The sequence below is a fragment of the Peromyscus eremicus genome, chromosome 5, assembly GCF_949786415.1.
Source record: "Peromyscus eremicus chromosome 5, PerEre_H2_v1, whole genome shotgun sequence".
Lineage (NCBI taxonomy): Eukaryota > Metazoa > Chordata > Mammalia > Rodentia > Cricetidae > Peromyscus > Peromyscus eremicus.
This window is the reverse complement of record NC_081420.1, coordinates 8,498,480-8,519,315: the sequence shown is the minus strand read 5'-3', so window position 1 is coordinate 8,519,315 and position 20,836 is coordinate 8,498,480. Positions and strand designations below refer to the sequence as shown.

Below are 20,836 nucleotides of genomic sequence, written 5' to 3'. Positions count from 1 at the left end.
CTCGAACTCACAGAAATCAGCCTGGCTCTGCTTTCCGAGTGCTGGGATTAAAGGTGTGTGCCACTGCCACCTGGCTTTTTCTTTCCTTCTTACTTCAGGTCTGGCTGTATAGCTGGGTGGCTGGGTGGCTCAGTGGCTGGCCCCTGAAGTCCTCCTCCTTCCTCTCTCATTCCTTGATCTTTCCTCTCCCAGATTTCTCCTTCTATTTATTCTCTCTGCCTGTCATCCCTGCCTATCCTTTCTTCTGCCTTACTATTGGCCATTCAGCTCTTTATTGGAACATTAGGTGTTTTACACAGGCAAAGTAACACAGCTTCACAGAGTTAAACAAATGCAACACATCTTTCCATCATTAAACAAATGTTCCACAGCATTAAAAAATGTAGCACATCTTAAAATAATATTCTACATTTCCTCCTTTTTGTCTAAATAAAAAGAAAAGATTTAACTTTAACATAGTAAACTATAAACAACAAAAACAAGTAAGAATTATATTTACAATATTCAGACCATTTGTATTTAGCATATTCAGAGAAAATAATCCTATCTTAGTGAATTAAAAGTTTTACACATAATTTACTTTCTATCATAACTAAGGAAAACTGCAACTATAACTCCATCAAAGACCCCCAGAAGTATATAATGTTACCTAACAACAGAGACATCTTGCTGTCTGGACAGTCACCCAGAGTTCCTCTGAAAGGTTGGAGCATCCATCTTCAGCCTACAGGTCTAAAATATCTGGCAGACTTTTCAGTGAAGCAGTAAATTTCAAGGACTGTCCTGCCTTGTATTAGCAAAGTTCATCAGTCACTTTCCTCTAAGTCCTGCAGAATATCTGGCAGACTCTTCTTTGAAGCAGGAATTTTTTTGGGAGAGTCGGGGATTGAGACAGGGTTTTTCTGTGTAACTTTGGAGCCTTTCCTGGAACTCATTCTGTAGCCCAGGCTGGCCTCGAACTCACAGAGATCTGCCTGCCTCTGCCTCCTGAGTGCTGGGATTAAAGGCATGTGCCACCACCACCTGGCTGAAGCAGGAATTTTGAAGGATTGTCCTGACTTGTTTGGCAAAGTTCAACAGTCTTTTTTTCCTGTGTGTCCTGCATGTCCAGTCTGCACAGCACATTGTCAGCAGTCAATGGCAAGAGCAGTTTCTTGCCCAGTGGCTAACCTTGCCACAATGAAAGCAAACTCCCTAAGGAGCTTCTTCAATGCCCACCATTCTTTTTTTTTTTTTTTTTTTTAAGATTTATTTATTTATTATGTATACAGAAGAGGGTGCCAGCTCTCATTACAGATGGTTGTGAGCCACCATGTGGTTGCTGGGAATTGAACTCAGGATCTCTGGAAGAACAGCCAGTGCTTTTAACCTCTGAGCCATCTCTCCAGCCCAATGCCCACCATTCTTTTAGGAAGTAAAATTTTGCTGCCAGGAGCAGATGTGTCTCATTGTCATGAAAAACTTTATATTAACAAAACACATTAAATCCCATATTCTATAGCTCTTTGAAGTGTTTGAAGACCATTTATCTATCTAAAATATATCCCTATATGATCTAAAAACATGCCTAACATATCTACAAATTTGGTTGTTGTAGATAACTACTAACCTATGTTTCTTGAATTTCCTTAATAGTTTATAGTAATAGCTTTCAAAAACTAGAACTTTACCTCATATTGTATTTATTTATTTATTTATTTATTCAAAGTTATTTTATTGCTGTGTACACAAAAGTTTATGCCACTAGAGCAGAGGCTGTGGATGATTCATATTTCCAATTGGGTGGGAGGACCCGCTTAGTCTTATAGTAACGAGCCAGCCGGTGAATTCTGCTCTCTGTAGCTGGAGTTTTCCTGCCTTGCCCACAGTCAGGACAAATCTCTGTCACCCACCAGTCCCACAGCTGCTCAGACCCAACCAAGTAAACACAGAGACTTATATTGGTTACAAACTGTATGGCCATGGCAGGCTTCTTGCTAACTGTTCTTACTGCTTAAATTAATCCATTTCCATTAATCTATACTTTGCCACATGGCTCGTGGCTTACCGTCATCTTCACAAGCTGTTTCTCATCGTGGCGGCTGGCAGTGTCTCTCTGACTCAGCCTTCCACTTCCCAGCTTTATTGTCCTCCTTGCCCCGCCTACACTTCCTGCCTAGCCAATGGCCAATCAGTGTTTTATTTATTGACTAATTAGCAACACATGTGACATACAGAAAATCCCACAGCAGCTCTCTATCAGAATCAGGCGGAATTTAGCATCCTTGTCCTTTCTGTTCCTCTCAAGATGCTTTCAGACAGCCACCGCTTTCTTAATCAAATGGTACAGATCCTCAGGGAGGTCAGGGACAAGGCCTTTCGACTTACGGATTCTCAGGATTTTATTACCAGTCACAAAACGGACCTGCGCCACACCATCCGAGTCCCTCAGGATCACACCGATTTGGGAGGGAGTCAGGCCTTTCTTGGCTAGTTTGTAAATTTGTTCCTTCATGTTGTCAGATGTCAGTCAGCTTCAGCCACGTGGGGATGCTACGGCGGTAGGGCAGCACCGACTGGGACAGGCCCTTTCTGGGAGCATGCATGCGACCCATGATGGCGGAGGTCTGGCAGCAAAGAGAGAATGAGTTACCTCATATTTTAAATGAACTGCATAGGTACAATACCTTAAACAAGAGTAGAATCATATATACAATATGTTGTAACAAAAATAATCTTAAATTTGTATCAATAGGCCAAGGCGGTGGCGGCACATGCCTTTAATCCCAGCACTTGGGAGGCAGAGGCAGGTGAATCTCTGTGAATTTGAAGCCAGCCTGGTCTACACAGTGAGTTCCAGGACAGGCTCCAAAAGCTACACAGAGAAACTTTTTGTCTCAAAAAAAAAAAAAAATTGTATCAATATACAAAAGCTCTTTAAACAAGAGTAGGAACATATAAACAGTATGTTATAACAAAAATTACATTAAATGTATATTAATATACAAAATCCTTTAAACAAGAGTAAAAACATATATACATTGGGTTATAACAAAAATTTCCTTAAATTTGAATCAATATACAAAATCCTTTAAACTGGGCAGTGGTGGTGCACGTCTTTAATCCCAGCACTCGGGAGGCAGAGGCCAGCCTGGTCTACAGAGTGAGTTCAAGGAAAGCCAGGACTGTTTCACAGAGAAACCTTGTCTCGAAAAAACCAAACCAAACCACCACCACCACCAACAACAAAAATTCAACCCCAAAAGGTACAAATCAGGAGAGATCGATTATGGAATCTTAATGACTTTCAAAAATTGATGGGAGACATTAGCTGGCTACGGCCCACAATTGGATTAACAACTCAAGAACTGAATAATTTGTTTCAAACCTTACAAGGTGGCAAGGACTTAAGTAGCTGAAGCTGAGAGAAGCTTTGGTAGAAAAGAAATTATAGGATGCACATATGGGTCATTTGGATCCAGAGTTTGATTACATTCTGGTTATTTTTACCTTCTACACATTCCTCTACAGGAATTTTAATGCAGAGAGAAGTTAATATCTTAAAATGATTTTTTTTTTCTGGAGCTGAGGACCAAACCCAGGGCCTTGTGCTTGCTAGGCAAGCGTTCTACCACTGAGCTAAATCCCCAACCCCTAAAATGAATATTTTTACCACATGAACAGAGTAAAAAAATTAAAGACCTATGTAGAAAAGGTTTCTTAGTTCATTCCAAAAGGAAAATTGAGAGTTTGTCAATTAGCAGGAATAGACCCAGCAGAAATTGTAGTACCTTTTACTGATGCTGAAATTTTCTCTTTATGGGCATAAAGTGAACATTACCAAAGTGCTGTATGTCAAATGTGTTGCTCTGATTGGTTAATAAATAAAACATTGATTGGTCAGTAGCCAGGCAGGAGGAAGTATAGGCAGGACAAGGAGAGAGGAGAATTTGGGAAAGTGAAAGGCTGTGGCAGAGAGACTGGCAGTCGCCGATGTGACAAGCAACATGTGAAGATGCCAGTAAGCCATGAGCCACATGGTAAGGTATAGATTTATAGAAATGGGTTAATTTAAGATAAAAGAACTAGATAACAAGAAGCCTGCCACAGCCATAAAGTTTGTAAATAATATAAGCGTCTGTGTGTTTATTTTACAAGTGGGCTGTCAAACTGCCGGGGCCTGGCAGGACCTGGAGAGTAAACTCCAGCTACCCAAAGAGCTTGCAATAATTTTTTTGTGAGAGATTAAACACAAATATTTCAAAAGCAAGAGAATTCAGTTTATACAGAGAACTAACTTGATCCGTCCTCACATTGTATGGGAAACACCAATTTTGGGAGCCCCTACATTCTATACTGATACAAACAAATCAGGAAAGGTAGGTTATAAATCAGGAAATCTGAATAAAGTGGCTCATAGCCATTATGATTCCATTCAAAGGTCAGAATAATATGCTATTCTCATGTTATTAGAGTGACTGCTAAACCTTGCTAAACAGGGTGGGACAGTCTTTAAAAACCTTGCTTCATAGAAAAGTCTGTCAGATGTTAGAGGCATGCAGGGTGAAGATGGATGCCCAAACATTACAGAGGAACCTTGAGTGACTGACTGTTCAGGCAGCTAGCTGTTTCTGTCATTTCTTAGTTTTGAGAGTTGTTTGCTTTGCACTTCCTGTTTACTTGGGTAATAGATCCTTTTCCGGTCTCTGATGGAGTTGAAAACTATATAGTTAGAGTTATAATTTTCCTTGTTAACAAATTCAGAAAAGCAACTCACAAAGGAGGTTTAAAGTGTATAAGGTTGAGAGACATAAAAAGATAATTTTGGGCTTTTTCCGGTGGCGGCTCCATGCGGTGAGGGGCTCGTGTTCATACTCAACAGCTATGCCGTCCAAGCATCCGCTGCAGTCCATGCAGGTCTTCGGACGCAAAAAGTCGGCCACAGCCGTGGCGCACTGCAAACGGGGAAACGGGCTCATCAAGGTGAACGGACGTCCCCTGGAGATGATCGAGCCTTGCACGCTGCTGGGCAAGGAACAATTCGCTGGTGTGGATATCCGGGTCCGTGTGAAGGGTGGTGGTCATGTGGCCCAAATTTATGCTATCTGACAGTCCATCTCCAAAGCCCTGGTAACTTATTACCAAAAGTATGTAGATGAGGCCTCTAAGAAGGAGATCAAAGATATCCTCATCCAGTATGACCGGACCCTTCTTGTAGCTGATCCACATCGCTGTGAATCCAAAAAGTTTGGAGGTCCTGGTGCCCGTGCTGGATACCAGAAATCCTACCGATAAGCCCATCTCAAGGATCAGGGTTTACCTTTGTAATAAACATCCCAGGGTTTAAAAAAAAAAAAAAAAAAAAGACAGTTTTGGGTTGGTAATGCAAGTTAGGATAGAAAGTGAATTAGGTACAATACTTTGGACTCACCAAGATAGCATAGACAATAGAGTATTTTCTCTGAATTTGTCAAATGCTATGGACTAGACATTGTTAATGTAACTATTGCCTGTATATATTTGCATGTAGTTATTGTACTTATTGTATATAGTTTTTCTATGTTAGTTAAAACCTCGCTTTTTATTTGACCAAAAGTGGGAAATGCTGTGGAACAATCCTTTTTCTGCAGTATGAATATGTATTACTCTCATTTGCTAATAAAAGTCTGATTCGGCAGGAAGAGATTGAGTGCAAGAGCCAGACAAGGAAAATTCTTGGAAGAGGAAGGGCAGAATCAGTAAGTCGCTGGCAAAGGCAGAGAATAAAAATGAGAATGTCATACTGAGAAAAGATACCAAGTCACATGGCTAAACATAAATAAGAATTATGGCCGGGCGGTGGTGGCGCACGCCTTTAATCCCAGAACTCGGGAGGCAGAGCCAGGCGGATCTCTGTGAGTTCGAGGCCAGCCTGGGCTACCAAGTGAGTTCCAGGAAAGGTGCAAAGCTACACAGAGAAACCTTGTCTCGAAAAACCAAAAAAAAAAAAAAAAAAGAATTATGGGTTAATTTAAGTGTAAGAGCTAGTTAGTAATAAGCCTGAGCTATCGCCCGAGCATTTATAATATAATGCCTCGGTGTGGTAATTTGGGAAGTGGCTGCTGGATATTTGGGAACAGGCAGTCAGGACAGGAAATGGCTAATAAAAAGCCAGCTCCCAAAAAACCGACATGGAAACATTAATTATAAATGTTCAGCTGATAGTTTAGGCTTGTTACTAACTAGCTCTTAAAACTTAATTTAACCTATATTTCTTATCTATCTTCTACTATGTTGCTTGGTACTTCCTTTCAGCATGGCATGTTCACCCTCCTTCTCTTGGTGTCTCTTGGTGTTTCTGTCCTCCTACTTCTCAGCATTTTCTCAGTCTGTCTGGCTCTCCCACATAACCTCTTCCTGCTTCACTATTAGCCAGTTAGCTTTTTATTAAACCAATGAGAGCAATACATTTTCACAGCATACAAAAGGATTATTCCACGGCAGGCATTATGTTGGCATTTGAGTCTGTATTGTGAATTCAAGTTTATACTGTGAGATTGAGTCTTTTGCTCTTCCTAGAGTACTGTGTGCTTCAAGATTTTGAGGGTTTTTTTCCCCAAGTGCCTATCCTGTTGTATCACCCAGCCTTCCTTCCTTTCTTTGTTCCTTCCTTCGTTCCTTCCTTCCTTCCTTCCTTCCTTGCCTTTCTTTTTTCCTTCCTTTCTCTTAATATTTAAAAATGACTAGTAAAGGGCTGGAGAGATGGTTCACAGGTTAAGAACACTGGCTGTTCTTCCAGAGGTCCTGAGTTCAATTCCCAGCAACCACATGGTGACTCAGAACCATTTGTAATTTGATCTAGTGCCGTCTTCTGGCATGTAGGCAGAACACTGTATACATAATAAATAAATAGACTTTTTTTTTTAAAAAAAAAGACTAGTAAAATAGATGTAGAATTCACTATATCAACCTTATAGTGTATAGTGTATATTTCAGTGGTGTTAAATACATCCACATTTGTACAACACATTTCCAAAACTCTTGCCATTTCACTCTTAAACCTGGGAACATCTCCCCTCTTCCTTGAGCCCTGGCTCTAGATATTTTGCATATAGTATATGTATATGCAAATAGTATAGGAATATGAGTATGCAAATAGTATATGTATATGAATATGCATATAGCATATGTCTTTTTGTGATTGCTTTTTTTTTTGGTTTTTCAAGACAGTATTTCTCTGTGTGTATTCCTGGCTGTCCTGGAACTTGCTCTGTAGACAAGGCTAGCCTTGAACTCACAGAGATCCACCTGCCTCTGTCTCTCAAGTGCTGGGATTAAAGTCATACTCCACCATAGCCCAGCATAATTGCTTTCTTTTACTCAGCACTGTGTTCTCAAGGTTCATTCATACTGCAACATGTGCCAAAAAACTTCCTTTAATATTCTTTTTAATATTTCAGCATACATAGAAATCTCCTTATGTTTAGATGTTTCAGGGTTCTGTTCTGTTGTTCCCTTTGGGGGAGAGGGGCAAGTAGGCACAGAGTCAAACCACGCAGACTCTGGGAGAAAGTAGAAACAAGCTCAGTTTATCCTGGAAGATGCAAACCTTATATACCCTCCACCCCACCCAGTTGGGGAGGGGCACTGATGAATATGCATCTGCGGGTGTGACATGGCTGCCTCTCATTGGTCCAGGTCATCTCCAGATCATGTCTCAGCTGCTGTTGCTAAGGCCCTTAGGCAGACCCAGGTTGGCTCTCAGAAAGTATCTTTTTTACTGGTTTGGGTCGGGTGGCCCTCAAGCAATGAATCATCCTACATTTAGACATTTATTTTATTTAAAAATTGTGGTTTATCTGGGTGGTGGTGGTGGTGGCGGCGGCGGCGGCGGCGGCGGCGGCGGCGGCGGCAGTGGCAGCGGCACACGCCTTTAATCCCAGCACTTAGGAGGCAGAGGCAAGTAGATCTCTGTGAGTTCAAGACCAGACTGGTCTATAGAGATAGTTCTAGAACATCCAGGGCAACACAAATAAACTGTTTTGGAAAAAATTGTCCTTTGGACATATTTTCTGTGTTGGATGTCTTGCTTATATGCGTGTATGTGAACCATGTGCATGCCTAGTGGTCAGAAGGCACCAGATTCCCTGGAACTGGAGTTACAGTTGGTTGAGAATCATGTAGGTGCTGGAAATTGATTGTTGGGTCCTCTATCAGAGCAACAAGTTCCCTTAACACCGAGCCATCTCTCCAGCCCCTTTAGCCTTTCGTTTTATTGGCACTGTCTTAGTTGTTCAGTAGCCTGTGTTTTGTCAGTCAGTCGAAGAAAGAGGTCACTCCAAGATGAAAATTTTTTTTTTTTTTAAGATTTATTTATTTACTTATACAGCATGTATGACTGCAGGCCAGAAGAGGGCACCAGATCTCATTACAGATGGCTGTGAGCCACCATGTGGTTGCTGGGAATTGAACTCAGGACCTCTGGAAGAGAAGTCAGTGCTCTTAAACTCTGAGCCGTCTCTCCAGCCCCCAAGATGAATTTTTTAGGCCTGTGTGGCAGCAGAAAGGTCCAACCTCTGATGGACTGAACCTCGAATAACCATACAAAGGCTTATTTATTTGCTGAAGGTCCAGCCTTCTGTAGGTCAGAGAGACTGGGAACAAGATGCTTAGCTGGGGAGAAAAACAAACTTCTTTTCTGAGGGATAAAAACTTCTCTTTTATTTTTCAGACACCCTTTTTATATTCCCCATACCAACTCCATTACAAGAGAAGGATTTTTCCCATAACTGAAAGTTACACAGTTACTACATAATCACCGTAAAAACATATTTTTCTGGAACAGGTCAGCCCTATTATATTTCTTATCCACGTCCTTATACATTTTCTTAGAAACCCACATTCAGTTAAACATTCTTCTTTTACAGTTCTCACAGATCAGGGCCCTTCAGTCATAACTGTTTACATAGGCAGTATTTTTATAATGGCCAGAAAAACAGGTTACTTGTTTCACTTTCTATGTTTTAGAGTCCTGTCAAATTATCTTAACTAACCATCCAATTCTGTGTTTTCTAGTTACATGAAGTCAATTGCTTAAAGCTTTGTTTTAGCTATGATGCACACTGAAACCTGTGAATATATTTCCCAACATTAAGATTAAAAGAATTTAGCTGGGTGGTGGTGGTGCACACCTTTGATCCCAGCACTCGGGAGGCAGAGCTAGGCGAATCTCTGTGAGTTCGAGGCCAGCCTGGTCTACAGAGCGAGATCCAGGACAGGCACCAAAGCTACACAGAGAAACCCTGCCTCGGGGGGAAAAATATTAAAAGACCTTGCTGGGCAGTGATGGTGCACATCTTTAATCCCAGCACTCAGGAGGCAGAGGCAGGTAGATCTCTGTGAGTTTGTGGCTAGCCTGGTCTACTGAGCAAGCAAGTTCCAGGATAGGCTCCAAAGCTACACAGAGAAACCCTGTCTCGAACAACAAACAAACAAATAAACAAACAACAACAACAAAAGCGTAAAAGAACTTGAGATAGCCTGACTCCTGGGACTCAATTGTTTTTATTAATCATTAACTGAAGCCACAGTCTATTCAGCTCCTCAATAGAAACTCATGTGTTCTAGCTGTGTGAGACTTCCTTGTTCCTATTTTATACTCTATGCAGCCCCTGCTTTATCAGTGGTGGGGGCAACACTATATATTTATTTTTAATACATATATTTTACCTATATTAATTTTTCTACTAAACTAACCTCTATCATAATCCCTTACTACATTTGTTACAAATCCTTAATCATCAAAATTCTATCATTGTATGAAATCATTCTTTCAGTTAAACAGTATTGCTTAAGAGGAAATCATCTTCATAATAATCCACAGGTTAAAAATGCCCAGTAGAATGGGACATTTCCATGAGATAATCACACTACATCAAAGGCAGTGGGGACCCCCACACACATATTCACACCATGCCAGATATCAGGGAAAAATGGCAGCAGCAAACATGTAAAGGCACAGCAGTAGCAAGAGGTATTCTGGAGCCCAAGCCCTTTGGGACCTTCTCTATTGGAGATTCACCCACCAGTGCCTTGCGTTCTGTTGGGCTGATCTCCTGAAGCTCAATTGCCACCTGCTGCTCCTCTGACAGGGCCACTGACAATGGTTGTTGCACGAAGTTGTTTTTTGAGTAAATAAGTTCCTCATATATCTCTGATCTAGTCTATATGTTTTCTTAAGGAAAGCATCACATCCCTGCCACTTTAATCTTTATTGTGTATTGTTTGCAGTACCCAAGAACCCAAGAACTTCAGGTGTGCCAGAAGTGTCTCGTGACCAAAGTCATGCAAAGGCTGTCAAGCTCCCTTAGAAAAACAACTCTATAAATCACGGAAAACAATCTCGATTTCCACCCAAGATTTCTTCAAGGTTCCAGTACTTCTAGAAAACTACTATTCTCATGTTTACCCTTGATACTGTGACGCTGCTAGATTACTGCAACACTGAGTTACTTTTACATCTCTGTGACAAAGCAACTTAATGGGAGAGAGGCTTATTTGGGGTCACAGTTCCATAGAATATGGTCCATCGAGACAAGGAAGGCATGGCAACTTGGGCATTTCCAATCAAAGAGGCAGGAGTGTCAGCAGATCAGGAAGTACAAAACTTGGGCTGTCACAAAAGCAAAGACCACAAACATTGCTTTCAAGACCTGCTCTTGAGCTCCACTTCTGCTAAGCCATCGTCCCCAAGATGCCACAACTTTTACAGATTGTGCCACCAGGTACAGGCCAAGTGTTCAAACAAATGAGCTTGTGAGAGCACTTCAGATGCAAACATTTAGAGCACGGGTGTGCCCCTACAATGATGGGCACATTTACATTTCAAAGCCTACTTCCAATTCTTTTATTTATTTATTTTTGAGACAGAGCCTCACTGGATAGCCTTGGATGGCCTAGAACTTAACTGCATAGACCTGGCTGGCCTCAGACTCTCTAGTGGTTGTCTTAAAGGTGGGTGCCACCATGCTACAGTCTTATACAATACAAATTTCGTTGTCTATTCCAACTACATTCCCATCACCTTCTTACACCCTCTAGGATCACCCATAACAGCTGCTTTTGGATCTCTAGATGAAGGGATTTCTTCCTCTATGCAAGAGGACCTGGCTCTTGGTGACTGCTTGGTGACTCAGCCCAGCTTACCTCCCCCATGTTTCCATGGTCCTTCCCCAGCTTCCTTGACCTCCCAAATCTCATTGTCTAAATAGAACTTGCCCTCCCTTAATTTCGGGGATTTAACCATGCTTCAGTGCTTGGCTGAACCCCACCCCTCTTACAATGTCATGACTCCTTTTCTATTTCTGCAGTTCTTTAGCACATTCTCCCCCCACCCCAAAAGCTAGGACCGTCCATGTTCAGGTTCAGGTCATAAGCTTGCTCTCCATCCCTACCATCTCAGCTCCTGTCTGGGACAGTTGCCAAACAAACCGTATAGGACAGCCCTTTCCCTGCTGACGCTCTCACTACATTAGCAAGAAGCCCAAACAACTTTTGCCTCACTGGATTTTTTGGTTACCTAAGGTGGGGCTGAGAAGGCATTTCTGAAGTACAATGAGCAGCTGTACTCACACAGCTGCCCCTGAGGAGGCAGCTGCTACTGATGGGGCCACAGGACAGGAAGCATGGGGCATGAGGGTGGCAGATTGGGTGACGGTAAGACTGAGCTCTGAGGCCGACTAGCCCTGCCCTGCTGCTAGTGCAGCTGCTGCTTCTCGTGGATTATAGAGGGAGTTGTTTGAGGCCCACAGTTTGTGCAAATGCTTCATCTGGGAGATCTCCAATGGCATTGTGGACCTAGGTCTTTTGCCCTCCTGTACCCAAGACTTGAAGGGGGATCAGATCTAGCTTTTCTGCTGTTTTTCTCCAACAGCCTTCCTATGGTGCCCTCTGGATCTCCTGCTCCATGGAATCTCTCTGCACTATCAATCAGCTTGTTTAGTAAATTTTCCATTTACTCTTGTCTGAGCTACAATGGGGGACCTCTCTTTTTGCCTTGTGGGCTTCCCTGCTTTCCTTTTCTCCATCAATCTCAGGCCTACAGAGGGATTTATATCCTTTATGAGCCCTACAATCATGAAGAGGTTAATTCAGTCCCAGCACTAGGGAGAGGTAGACCGATCTCCATGAGTTCAAGGCCAGCCTGGTCTACATATCAAGTTCCAGGCCAGCCAGGGTTACATAGTCAGACTTTGTCTCAAAAAGAAAAGGAAAGAAAATATGCTACAAAGTATGGAAGTATTGCATTGGTGAGCAATAAACACAAGACATACAGAAACAAATAACAAAATGCTAGCTATAAATTAATTTAACCTGTCAATGGTTAAATTAAATAAGTGGTATAAACTACAATTAAAAGGTAGAAATCGGCAGAATGGCTTTTTAGAGGCATGATTTAATTATATGTTGTCCATAAGAGGTTCATTTTCAAAAAACATTTATTTATTATGTATACAGTATTCTGTCTGCATGTATATCTGCAGGCCAGAAGAGGGTGCCAGATCTCATTACAGATGGTTGTGAGCCACCATGTGGTTGCTGGGATTGAACTCAGGATCTCTGGAAGAGCATTAAGTGTTCTTAGCTGCTGAGTAATCTCTCCAGCCCCAAGAGGTTCGTTTTTGATACAAGGATATAAATAAATTAAAAAGATACTAATGGAAAAGTGTAGACCCTGCAGATAATAACCAAAGGAGAGTAGGATGGCTGAACACAGTGTTGCATGCTTAAATCCCAGCACTTGGGAGGCAGAGACAGGAAGAACACCTCAAATTTAAGGCCAGAGGGGTTTGCATCGTAAGTTCCAGGTTAGGCAGAGCTACACAGCAAGACCCTGTCTCAAAACAAACAAAAGTAATGAGGGATGGGAAGAGGGAGAGAGGGTGGGGAAGAGGGAGAGTTGTATTACTACTGGACGAAACAGGTTCGAATCTTGCCTCTGCTTATATTCGTTCTGCAACCTCAAAACCCTGCCTCAGTTTCATAGTATATCAAAGTGTGACAACCATTATCAATCATTTCGCTATTTAGCAAAATCAAAGGAAAATCTTCCTTTTTGTATACGCCAATAGGAATCCTGTAGAAACTGGCCCCAATCAGGTACTGCCGCGCGGAGGCGTGGGGTATCTAGGGACTTGTAGTCCAGGCGGTGGAACTCGCAGTCCCGGCAGGCACCGCGGTGGCCTTCGCTGGGCTACGTGGCTTGGCCGCCTGCGCCTGCGCAGGCAGGTGGGGCAAGATGGCTGCCGAGCAAGGCGTGCGGGTTGTTGGGACCCCACCCGGAGTCTTGCTAGGAAGAGGGATGCGGGCCTTCCTGCTGCTGTTGTGGTTTGCAGCCCGCGGAGGCGCGCTCTATTTCCACATTGGGGAGACCGAGAAGAAGTGCTTTATTGAGGAAATTCCGGACGAGACCATGGTCATCGGTGCGGGGGCGAAAGGGAGCGTTTGGGACAAGTCAGTGGTCTTGGGGCTGGGGGAAGCAAACCGTCCTGGGTAGCTGGCCAGGCCCTGTCCTGTCGGCCGCCGACCCGGCGCCGCATCGAGCTCTTCTCATCTTCCCTTTTTCGTGTCTCCAGGAAATTACCGGACACAGCTGTATGACAAACAGCGGGAGGAGTACCAGCCGGCCACCCCTGGGCTTGGCATGTTTGTGGAGGTGAAAGACCCCGAGGACAAGGTGAGCTGGCCCTGCGTCGAGCAAGCTCCGGTACTTTGTTAGTTTCCGTATCTGGTTGAGTGAGAAAGACGGTGATGTGGGAAGATGCCAGGTTTTCATTACGAGCTTGGGCCGCGTTTGCTGGACAGGTGGCTGTTCTCAACTTCTCAGTGACTGCTGAGTGATTCCAAGTCAGTTACTGGCCTTGAACCAGCTTGTGAAATGGAAGTTCACTTATTTTGTACTAGTGATATGTGGATTAATGGTAGTGATGGATATCAAAAAGTTGCTAATACTGAAGCTGTTATTAAAGCCAGAATTTCATAAAACAGAGCACCTTCCAAAAAGGAGTACCTTTTAATTTTGACAAATAATGTTTTAAAAATGAAAAACAAAATAGTTTGGTTTCATCAAGGGCCTGGAGAGATGTCTCAGCGTCAGTTAAAAGCATTTGCTGTGGCCAGGCAGTGGTGGCACACACCTATAATCCCAGCACTCGGGAGGCAGAGAGAGGCAGGTGGATCTCCGTGACTGTGAGTTCCAGGCTAGTCTGGTCTACACAGTGAGTTCCACGACAGCCAGGGATACACAGAGAAACCCTGTCTTGAAAGATCAAAAAAAAAAAAAAAAAAAGAGCATTTGCTGTTCTTGCACAGAACCTGAGTTCAGTTCAGTTCCTGGAACTCACGTGATGGCTCATGACCACTCATAGGCATGCACATGGAGCACATACATATGTGCAGGCAAGACACTCATACACATAAGGGAAAAAAAACCTTGCAACAAGGTGGGCGTGGTGCAGCATGTATTTAATCCCAGTCCCTGGGAGGCAGAGGCAGGCCGGCCATCTACTTCTAGGCCAGCCAGGGATACATAATGAGATTCTGTCTCCAAAACAGCAACATGAGCATCCAGCTGACACTGCTAAGAGTGAATAAGGGAAGTCCTTCCTGGGAGTAGTCACTTGCTGGCCTGATGTTGGATGCTTTAACCCTGCTGGCGACCGCTGCTGAGGAACTTGGGATCTTTTAGTGTTGTGATGTGGCCAAGGCTCTTCTTACTATCTTTTGTGGTACTTAGTGCCTTTATTGCCGTTTTTTTTTCCAGCCTCCCTACAGCATCACTGACTGAAACTTCTCCCCTGTCTCCAGGTCATCTTAGCCCGGCAGTATGGCTCTGAGGGAAGATTCACATTCACCTCCCATACCCCTGGTGAGCACCAGATCTGTCTTCACTCAAATTCTACCAAGTTCTCTCTCTTTGCTGGAGGCATGCTGGTAAGTGAATCCATGTGGGACTAAAGGCTTTCAGCCGGGATACCTTGATCAAAGGACTGTTGGTACTGTGAGTTTGAGGGGTCTTGGATTCTGTGTCTTTTAAAACCATTGGATTTCCAGTAGACATACAGGACATAGTGGCTGATCAATTTGTATAACCACTCCTTAGGACCCTAATAGTGTATTTTAATACAATGCGTACGTATACGGCCATATACTTTATCATCTCTAGATCACTTATAATTCCTAATGCAATGTTAGTGATATATATCTATATCTCATACTGAACTGATTTAGAGAACAACCAAAAAAGTCTCCATACTTGGTACAATACATGTATTTTTTAAATCTGTGTTTTTGCTTTTTGAAGTACTTCTGATCTGCAGAAGCCACAGTTACAGAGAACAAATGGTATGAGCATTAGTCAGCTCATGAGCCCAAATGGAGCACTGAATGGGGTCTCGGTATGTGAGCTGAATGAAGACATGAAGGAAAGTAGAGGGATCAGCTGCCAGTCAGACATTCAAAGGCAGCAGGACTGCCTGACTCTCCTGTCTCGATCTTTCATCCGCAGAGAGTTCACCTTGACATCCAAGTAGGTGAACATGCGAACGACTATGCAGAAATTGCCGCCAAAGACAAGCTGAGCGAGCTGCAGCTGAGAGTGCGGCAGCTGGTGGAGCAAGTGGAGCAGATCCAAAAGGAGCAGAACTACCAGCGGGTGAGTGAGTGGGCAGGATGGCAGGCTTCCCAGGAGCTGCCTGCCAGCTCAGCCAAGGGACCCCAGGGCACTTACTCTGGCCAGAGTGCAGGCCTAGAACGTGAGTGGGTCTTACAGAGGCCATGTAAGTGAGCTACAGACTCTTAGGAGCCTGACATCTGGCCAGGTAGTGGTGGTGCACACCTTTAATCCCAGCACTCGGGAGGCAGAGGCAGACAGATCTCTGAATTTGAGGCCAGCCTGGTCTACAGAGTGAGTTCCAGAACAGGTACCAAAACTACACAGAGAAACCTTGTCTGGAAAAACAAAAAAGCAACAACAACAAAAAAAGAGCCTGATGTCACACTAAGTCACATTCACAGAAGAACAGCATGGCAATTGTTTTAAAGGTTCTAGGTGCTGCCAGAACCCAGAGCCTCTAAATTTGTCACTAGGGACCAGACAGGTACCATGAATGAATGTTTCCTTAAGGAGTTGTAGAACAGTGACCCATCTAAACAGGGAAAATTGTAGAGTGTCTTCCAGGACCTTCTTGCAGAAAATGCAAACCTGAGTTTTTAGCATCCCCACCCCACACCAATAAGAGCTAAAGGTCCAGGGATTTTTGTTTGTTTTCATTGTTGATTTTTCCAGACAAAGTTTCTCTGTGTAGCTCTGGCTGTCCTGGAACTCGATCTATAGATCAGGCTGGCCTCGAACTCAGAGATCCTCCTGCCTCTGCCTCCAAAGTACTGGGACTAAAGGCGAAGATCCAGGTTTTTATGTGAAGTTTTTTAAGTGGTGACAGGCATGGTGGCACATACCTTTAATCTAAGCATTCCAGAGGCAGAGGCTGGGGGGTCAATGGGATTTCGAGGCCAGCCTGATCTATATAGCAAGTTCCAGGCCAGCCAGGGATGCATAGTGAGACCACATCTTAAGAAGGAAAACAAATAAATAAAAGCAAAAAACCTACTGTGGGGCTTGGGGGTTTAGCTCAGTGGTAGAACGCCTGCCTAGCAAGCACAAGGCCCTGGGTTCAGTCCTAACCTCCGAGGGGAAAAAAAAACCTACTGTGTGAACCAAACAAAACGTATCCAGCCCACCACTTTGCAGTCTGAATATATGACACAGATGATCTTCAAGGGGCAGCTTAAGAGACCTGGATGGGCCGGGCGGTGGTGGCGCACGCCTTTAATCCCAGCACTCGGGAGGCAGAGCCAGGCGAATCTCTGTGAGTTCGAGGCCAGCCTGGGCTACCAAGTGAGTTCCAGGAAAAGGCGCAAAGCTACACAGAGAAACCCTGTCTCGAAAAACCAAAAAAAAAAAAAAAAAAAAAAAAAGAGACCTGGATGGAAGTCCACACTAAGTACCCCAGGACACCTCTGTCCCTTGGGGTTGTCACCATCCCCTTACTTCTCTAGGTATCAGGAAGGGTCAAGTGAGGACCTGACAGATGCACAGACAGACTAGGAGAAATGCTTTAGTCTGCTGGCAGTCACCTGACTGTTGATGATGAAGGCAGTTCCCAGGCATCTGGCTGGAATGTAGGCAGAGAGGGTGGCCCTGGGTCATCCTTGCAAGCTGGGAACTCAGTGATTCTAGCAATCCTGGACTGAGACTTGCCATTCATTTCCCCACAGTGGCGGGAGGAGCGCTTCCGACAAACCAGTGAAAGCACCAACCAGCGAGTGTTGTGGTGGTCCATCCTGCAAACGCTCATCCTTGTGGCCATTGGTGTCTGGCAGATGCGACACCTCAAGAGTTTTTTTGAAGCCAAGAAGTTGGTGTAGCTGTCCCAAGCCTCACAGGCAATTTTCTTCCAGGCTGTGGGAAAAGGACCTCCTGGAGCTGGTTCCTCTCTGGGAGGAGGACTAGTTTTCAGCCATAGATGTTCTGAAGGGGAAAGGGACTGCAAGCATGCCCTCACTCCTCAGGCTCAAGCTGAGGGCAGCAACTTGGCTAACTAATGCTGAGCGGGTGGTGGGACAAGCCCTTCCCACCTCCACCTCTGGACCTTTTGCAGTAATCACTCAGGAGCTGGTGATGCCCTTGGTGTCTTAGATTCTCAGTGTTACTGATCAGGGATGTGGGCTGCTGTCTGGGGTAGGTTTTGGGAGGGAAGTGGGTGGGCCAGCAAGCTGGTTTTCTTTCTGTCTTCCTTTGTTAACACGGGATTTTGAGCAGGTCAGGGTATATCAGTGACTCCTTGTTATTCCAGGAACCTTGCTTTTCTTGCCTTTGGCTTAGAACCAGCCTACTGATCTAGGTGTATGTGTGTCAATTTAAGGGTGGGGTGGAGGGGATGCAGTGCAGGAAAGGGGCCCAGAGGTTGGCTTGGGTTTCTTATAGTTGTCCTTTCTGGGGCTTGAGCAACTGGTAATAGGCAAAGCAGAGACTTTGGTGCTGGTTGGAGACAGAGCCTGCAGTCTTAGTTACTGAGTTTATTTTCAATGAGTTTGGGTTTGTTACATTGGTTTCCCAATTAAAAAAAAGAAAGACTTGTCCTGTGTACAGTTAACTCTCAGCAGGTATGACAATACATGGACTTGCCGGGTGGTGGTGGTGCATGCCTTTTGAATTCAAGGCCCGCCTTGTCTACAGAGTGAGTTCCAGGACAGCCAGGACTACACAGAGAAATCCTGTCTTGAAAAACCAGAAATTTAAAAAATTTAAATAAATACATAGAGATAAGAGAAAGAACAACCTCTTCCAGTGGGCACAGGGCTTCACATTCCAGGATCAGTCTCCATCATGTGAACATCATGCTCTCCATCCTTTGCATGTTTTCTTGTAGCAGGCATATGGTAATGGGTTTGTCAAAACCAGTAACAAATTGTAGGGTTGCTGGTGTTTTTATGAATTTTTGAAAGGAACACCTGGATGTAAAGCGCATTCTTACCATAATATCAAGGACACTCAATATCAACATGACGTATAATTGAATGCTGTAATATAAAATGAGTTAACTTTGGCTGGGCGGCGGTGGCTCATGCCTTTAATCCCAGCACTTGGGAGGCAGAGCCTAGCGGATCTCTGTGAGTTCGAGGCCAGCCTGGGCCACCAAGTGAGTTCCAGGAAAGGCGAAAAGCTACACAGAGAAACCCTGTCTCGAAAAACTAAAAAAAAAAAAAAAAAAAAAAAGTTGGGTTTTTATGTGAAATTTAGTTGAGATACTGAGATCTAACACTAGAGGGACAGGTCACATGGTCCCCCATCACTGTCTGTCATCAGGTCCTACCTAACTGGTCTCCGCAGAAAGTCAGCCCTACCTTTAGTCTGCCACATCAAGAGCTGACTTGCTAACAGGGTGGGTGAGGGTTGTGTTGTGTCAGGGTGTAAGAGGGGAAAGAAAGTTAAAGACAATTAACTTCTCACCAGTAGTGGAGCTCTATCTTGAAGCAATGTTGAGATTGCAAGTTGTGGGTGAAAAGGGATTATGCAGACAAAGCACCTGATTGACCTGTACCTCAGTTCTCTCATCTTCACAAGGGAAAGAATGCCTGTTCATAGGGCTGAATAAAAGAGAACAGTAGGACAAATCTGCTGTGGTGGGTGGAAAGCGGGTGTCGATCTTCAGGTCTCAGGATCTAGCGGGCAGAGGAGACTGGACCAAGCACATGGCGTCTCAGTGGCAGGACATGACGGCCTCCATGCGCAGAGGATCACTCCTAAAGGAGGAGCATCTAGAGAAGGCGGTGACCCGTCTGCTGAGGGCCATCTGGAGACGGGTCCCCTGGGCTCCCTGTGCAGACAGTTCCAAAGGAGGCTGCCGCTGAGAGCCCTCAGCCTCAACCTCGGGACTGGCCCCTCCTGGAAACCCCTGGAAACCCCAGAGCCAGAGCAGCAGCATCTTCAGGCTTCAGCTCGCTCAGCCAAAAGCACCTTGGGTGCTATGTCCCAGAGAATCCAGGAGTCCTGCCAAAGTGGCACCAGGTGGCTGATGGAAACACAGGTGAAAGTGAGGAAAAAATGAGTCCAGAAGGACAGAGGATCCTCACCACCCAGTCTGAGCCAGAACACTCAGCTATACAGGGCCAACTGGGATGCCAGAGTCGGGGGACATCCTCGCCTCTCTGGCCAGATGAGTCTACATGCCCATTGATGTCAGTGGCTAAGGAGGGAGGCTGCCCTCTGGAGCCCCTGTTCCTCCACAGAACTTCTCTGCTCTCCCAGTGAGTCTGACATTGACCTAGAGCCTGTGGGGGCTGGAATCCATCATCTCCAGAAGCTGTCACAAAAACTGGACAAAGCCATCAAGGCTGAAGAGGGTGGTGACATGACTGTCTCCCTTATTCATGAATGAAGACAGCAAGCATCCTACAGGAAACAGGCCCTGTGTAGCCACCCACTCCATGAACTTCCAGGAAGAGGCACTGGGCTCATCAGCATCCCCACACCACTGCTAACCAAGACTTGACTAACGGGATCCAGAACCCTTCTATTTCAATTATATCTGGGTCCATTGATAACCACTGGCCACAGCCCAGGAGTAATTTAGGAAGACCTTGAAGAGGTGATGGGAACTGCCCATGTTCTCCAGGAGGACTCATACAGCACCCTGTTCTCCAGCCTCACAGAGGCTCATCCATATTAGGAATGTAATTGAGATACTAGACAGTTCTGAACCTTGTAACTAGGACCAAGACCCTGCAGGAGTCATCCCATGAAACCACCCCCTTTATTCCCAGTGCAGAGATTCTTGGGGGCCACTTTTACCCCTGATCCCACAGGGCCCCATAGGAAGAAAGGAGATATTTGTATATTGTGCAAGCCTGAGCTCTTGGGGCCTACTTATCAGCTCAGTGTGGGGAACTGGGATGTGCAGGGAGGGGAACACTGTTCAAGACCACTTTCTTTCTGTCTTTCTTTTTTTAAAAAAGATTTATTTATTATGTACACAGTGTTCTGCCTACATGCATGCTTGCAGGTCAGAAGAGGGCACCAGATCTCCTTACTATGGATGGTTGTGAACCTCCATGTGGTTGCTGGGAATTGAACTCAGGACCTCTGGAAGAACAGCCAGTGCTCTTAACCGCTGAGCCATCTCTCTAGCCCCTCAAGACAAGTTTCTGCTCTTTGTAAATTATTTAGGAAATCTACTATGTCATTTTATTAGATACCAGTGTGTCAGTTTCTAGATCACATTTCTTTTTCATAATTAAAAACTCGCTTTTGACAAAAAAG

At 44.5% G+C, this 20,836-nt stretch overlaps 1 protein-coding gene and 3 pseudogenes across 1 annotated transcript; 3 read left to right on the top strand and 1 right to left on the bottom strand.

Moving 5' to 3' along the window:
* Window positions 1-1,724: 1,724 nt before the first annotated feature.
* On the bottom strand, window positions 1,725-2,622 carry LOC131910284 (small ribosomal subunit protein uS15-like; annotated as a pseudogene).
* Window positions 2,623-4,826: 2,204 nt separating this feature from the next.
* LOC131910283 (small ribosomal subunit protein uS9-like) lies at window positions 4,827-5,327 on the top strand (annotated as a pseudogene).
* Window positions 5,328-13,221: 7,894 nt separating this feature from the next.
* On the top strand, window positions 13,222-18,153 carry Tmed9 (transmembrane p24 trafficking protein 9). Its single transcript, XM_059262257.1, has 5 exons — window positions 13,222-13,439; window positions 13,593-13,693; window positions 14,824-14,949; window positions 15,524-15,670; window positions 17,293-18,153. Exons 1-5 carry the CDS (start codon window positions 13,256-13,258, stop codon window positions 17,440-17,442), a joined length of 708 nt encoding a protein of 235 aa, XP_059118240.1. The 5' UTR covers window positions 13,222-13,255; the 3' UTR covers window positions 17,443-18,153.
* A 651-nt stretch (window positions 18,154-18,804) lies between these two features.
* On the top strand, window positions 18,805-20,651 carry LOC131910281 (protein PIMREG-like; annotated as a pseudogene).
* Window positions 20,652-20,836: the final 185 nt, after the last annotated feature.

Coding starts and splice junctions, on each gene's coding strand:
- Tmed9 (XM_059262257.1), top strand. CDS start 13,256: ATGGCTGCCGAGCAAGGCGTGCGGGTTGTTGGGACCCCACCCGGAGTC. Junction 14,950..15,523: donor TCTTTGCTGGAGGCATGCTG/GTAAGTGAATCC, acceptor TTTCATCCGCAG/AGAGTTCACCTTGACATCCA. Junction 15,671..17,292: donor AGGAGCAGAACTACCAGCGG/GTGAGTGAGTGG, acceptor ATTTCCCCACAG/TGGCGGGAGGAGCGCTTCCG.